The following is a 1,873-nucleotide window of genomic DNA, read 5'->3' on the forward strand; positions in this document are numbered from 1 at the left end:
TGCTGCTGCTCCGGGGGCCAGCAGCAAAGCGCCTCCCGCAGCAGCAGCTGCTGCGCTCCCGAGGAAGGCGCTCGAGAGAGACATTTGGAGACGCAAGGAAAGAAAAGGAAGATCCGAATTCCGTCTGAAGACAAAAGAAAACAAGATTTAAAATATTTAAAAGAAGCAGCAAAAAGGAGGCAGCAACAGCGGCGAGACCAGCAACAGCTCGGGCGCAGCAAAAAAGAAAAAGAGGAGAAAAAAAGCAAAAAGAAAAAATGAGAAAAGGCAAAAAAACAAAGGAAGGCAAAAGTGCAGCAACGCTGCAGCAGCAGCAGCAGCAAGACCACCGAGACGCGCACGCAGCAGAGGAGACAGGGCGCAGCAGCAGCAGCAAGCAGCAGCAAACTGCTGCAGAGAGTAAAAGGCTGAAAGGGGAAGCAGCAGGAGGCCCGCAGCCGAAATAGCTGAAAGGGCTGTGCAGGGTCACTTCAGCAAACCCTACTTGGGGGTTTGGGGTTTGGGGAGGGAACGTAAGGGTTTAGTGTTTAGGGTTTTGTCGGTTTGAGCGTCTAAGGGACGCGTAAAGTTCTGAAGACGTTTTCCTTTTGTCTTCTCGCGAAACCATTGACGAGCCGCTGGGCTCTGCTGCTGCTGCTGCCCCTCCGCTGCTGGTCGCTGCTGCTGCCTCTGCTTAATTTGCTGCTGCTTCCTCCACTTGTTTATTTGCTGTCTAAGTCGCTGGCAGCAGCAGCGCGCTGTCCTGAGTGTGCTGAGTCCAGTTGCCTTCGAGTGAAGCAATCACCTGGATCAGCAGCAGCAGCAGCACGAGCGGCAGCAGCAGCAGCAGCAGAGGCCTGAGATGGACACTGCTGAACAGCCAAAGTAAAGAAAGAGGAAAGACAGAAAGAAGGCTGTTTCGAAGTGCCCTGGAGCAGCAGGGGAAAGATGAGTTGCTGCTGGTGCTGTTGTTGCTGCTGCAGTTGGCTCTGCCGCCGCTGCTGCTCCAACCAGGACTCGCTCCCCAGGTGGCACTCACAACCTAGGGGTCACTCCAGAACACAACATAGAAGGAACTCGGGAAAATGTTTGCTTTTTGATTAACTTTACAAAGTCAAATCAATAGCAAAGAGAGGAGAGCCTGCCTCCTTTGCAGCGTCGAGTCGGAACGCTGTGGGCTCCCCCCTTGCTCCGCTGCCGCTGTGGGGGGTTTATTTGGAGCCGTAAAACAATTAAAATATATTGGAAAAATATGTTAAATGGCTTTAGTTCAAATTCGAAGAAATGTGACGGTGGGGGCTTCCAACGTTGCTCAGTCCCTGGGATCAGCGTGGCGAGCCGCCTCACGTGCCACGGCGGGGAGGATTCCCCGTCCCTCAGCTGGAGCCATTTGGAATTATTATTTTACTGAATTTAATTTATAACTAAACATTTAATTCATGAATATGACATTTCTTTGTCCCGCCATTCGTCTAACCTAGCGTCGCCACCGTCGATTCCGTGCACCCCTCTCCCACAGCCCTCGTGAGCGTGCACAGGAAGCCGGTGAGTTTCAATGAAAAACAAGCATTGATAACTAAGCAATTTACAATTCAAGAAAGAATTTGTTGAAAAGTTGCGGCATTTCATGTTTTGAAGGCATTGAAGTAGTTCAATGAACACCGGGCGCACCGCTGCCCCACGCATTCAGTTTCTGTGCTCTGTACTCTGCCGCCTTATTTCCGGCGGCAGACACGCAGGAAAGTGCATTAACAGCAACAAGAACTAATTGCTTTTTAAATTGATGTGTCTTCAACCACTTAAACGGAGAGTTCCCTTCAGAAGAGTACTCGGACTCAGGTGCACGTGGCCTCTTCAGCAGCAATTCAGTTTCGATGCTGCCGCTAAAGCTGGT

The 1,873-nt window shown here is 51.0% G+C and overlaps 1 protein-coding gene across 1 annotated transcript in view; it reads right to left on the reverse strand.

Moving 5' to 3' along the window:
* ETH_00003965 (uncharacterized protein) overlaps positions 1-84 on the reverse strand; it is a gene marked incomplete at both ends in the record, with an annotated part of 3,522 nt that extends 3,438 nt beyond the window's left edge. The window contains one exon of the mRNA XM_013377450.1: positions 1-84. Within this exon, the coding sequence (XP_013232904.1) occupies positions 1-84 (84 nt within the window).
* Between the last annotated feature and the right edge of the window lie 1,789 nt (positions 85-1,873).

This window comes from Eimeria tenella, genomic scaffold (assembly GCF_000499545.2).
Source record: "Eimeria tenella Houghton genomic scaffold, Eth_scaff52, whole genome shotgun sequence".
In the NCBI taxonomy this organism is placed as follows: Eukaryota; Apicomplexa; class Conoidasida; order Eucoccidiorida; family Eimeriidae; genus Eimeria; species Eimeria tenella.